The 2,004-nt window shown below is 39.6% G+C and overlaps 1 protein-coding gene across 1 annotated transcript in view; it reads left to right on the forward strand.

Moving 5' to 3' along the window:
* The first annotated feature begins 484 nt into the window (after positions 1 to 484).
* The window catches only part of LOC111089285 (protein spitz-like), a 9,749-nt gene continuing 8,229 nt past the window's right edge, over positions 485 to 2,004 (forward strand). The window contains exon 1 of the mRNA XM_022401504.1: positions 485 to 602. Within this exon, the coding sequence (XP_022257212.1) occupies positions 485 to 602 (118 nt within the window). The remainder of the gene's footprint in view (positions 603 to 2,004) is intronic.

The raw sequence follows: 2,004 nt of genomic DNA on the forward strand, positions 1-2,004 counted from the left end.
TTAGTAGGTCATGATCGATGATGAACGTGGTCGTTCTTGTATATTCAGTAGGTCATGATCGGTGATGAACGTGGTCGTTCTTGTATATTTAGTAGGTCATGATCGATGATGAACGTGGTCGTTCTTGTATATTCAGTAGGTCATGATCGGTGATGAACGTGGTCGTTCTTGTATATTTAGTAGGTCATGATCGATGATGAACGTGGTCGTTCTAGTATATTTAGTAGGTCATGATCGGTGATGAACGTGGTCGTTCTTGTATATTTAGTAGGTCATGATCGATGATGAACGTGGTCGTTCTTGTATATTTAGTAGGTCATGATCGGTGATGAACGTGGTCGTTCTTGTATATTTATTAGGTCATGATAGGTGATGAACCTGGTCGTTCCTATATTTCGTAAACCACGAACATGTACTTGACTTTACGATATGTTTACAGAGATGGTAGTATCTTCAAGAAATAGTAAACGTTGCGTTTACAGAGATGGTAATATCGTCAAGAAACAGCCTCCTGATTTGTGCCCTCCGCCTACTTGTCAAACCTAGAACATTATGGGTTGCTGCAGCTGTTACATTGAATGGTGTTCGTTACGGTACGGATGGTACTGTTTCCTACTGGTCAGTAGTAATGCATTAGGCAGGTGGGGAAGCCTTGTGTGGCACGTGGTGGTCACCTGGCAACTCCTAACCAAGCGTGACCTCCCTATCCTCCCTCCCACGAACACAAAAGACACAATCTATACGATTTTTACATTCATTGATTTACTGGTATTCAAAAGGCAGTTTTAACGATGTATTTTCTGGAGAAGTAAGAATTAACTTCAATGATATCCGATAGGTGGCGAAATGTTTAAAAGTTTTTAGAGCGTTATTTTACAATATTAATAATGAAAAACGGATGTATAAAGAACCGCGCTTTTAGTTAATCGGCGCTGATATGGGGAATGCGTACACGAACTTGGTATCTTTCAAAAACTGGGTATTTCAAGATGTTTAAAACTTTTACAGTATTGTTTATCCGGTTCTGTTTCTTTTGTCGTTAAGAGCAAAGTTACACAATGGGCTATTTGTGCTGTGCTCACCACGGCTTTCGAAATCCGGTTTTTAACGTTATAAGCCTTCGGGCTTACCGCTGAGCCACTGGGGAGGGGGGGGGTGGCGTTAGCTGTTTTTACTGAATAATATTTAGTTTTGAAAATACACCTTCAAAAAAAATGTAATTTTAAAATTAATAGTTAGTCGCGTTTAGTTTTCAGAATACACCGAGGGGGGGGGGGCAGATCTGGGATTAACTTTGACAAATACTACTCAGTTTACAGAAAATACTAGAAAGATCGGTCATGGACCTAGAAACTTAAGAAAAGGTCATGTTTTTGTTTATATTATTTTACCTACGAGTCTAAATTTGGAATGGGATCGAGACAGCGGGTGTACCTTTTTTTACTTGCTCTGTTGATGAGCAGACAAGGGTGTAGACTGTAAGAAAAGAGCCATTGACGTAGTCCCAGACGGTAGAACCCACCCAGAGACCGTGGGTAGCACCCCAGTCTTCATGTTTTTAAATAGTTACATCTTTGTTCCACCAGCCTTTTTTAGTCACAACATTACATGTTTTATATTCGCACGATCCTTTGTTTCGAGACTGCGTCAGTAAGGCATATATTTATCAATATTTTTGATGGTGGTCAGTGAATGAAATGTTTTACTTAATAAAGTACAATACTGGAACAACAGGGTTCAACCCGTTAGCCAGATCCGACGTTTTTATGAATCGCGGTTAGAGCTGTTTATCGGCGGCGACTGCTTGCGATAAAAGTTATTTTACTATAGAGGAACCACGCTGGAACAGCAACAAAAACAAAAAAAGATCAGAACTTTCGAGCAGTTTTTTAAAACAATTGAAACATCATTTATATACACCGAAAAACTGTATTATCCGTCACTTGGGGGTAAATAAAAAGTTCGCGGACAAACCATGGTCGTCTACATCCCTATATTGATAAC

This window comes from Limulus polyphemus, unplaced genomic scaffold (assembly GCF_000517525.1).
Source record: "Limulus polyphemus unplaced genomic scaffold, Limulus_polyphemus-2.1.2 Scaffold5793, whole genome shotgun sequence".
NCBI lineage: Eukaryota > Metazoa > Arthropoda > Merostomata > Xiphosura > Limulidae > Limulus > Limulus polyphemus.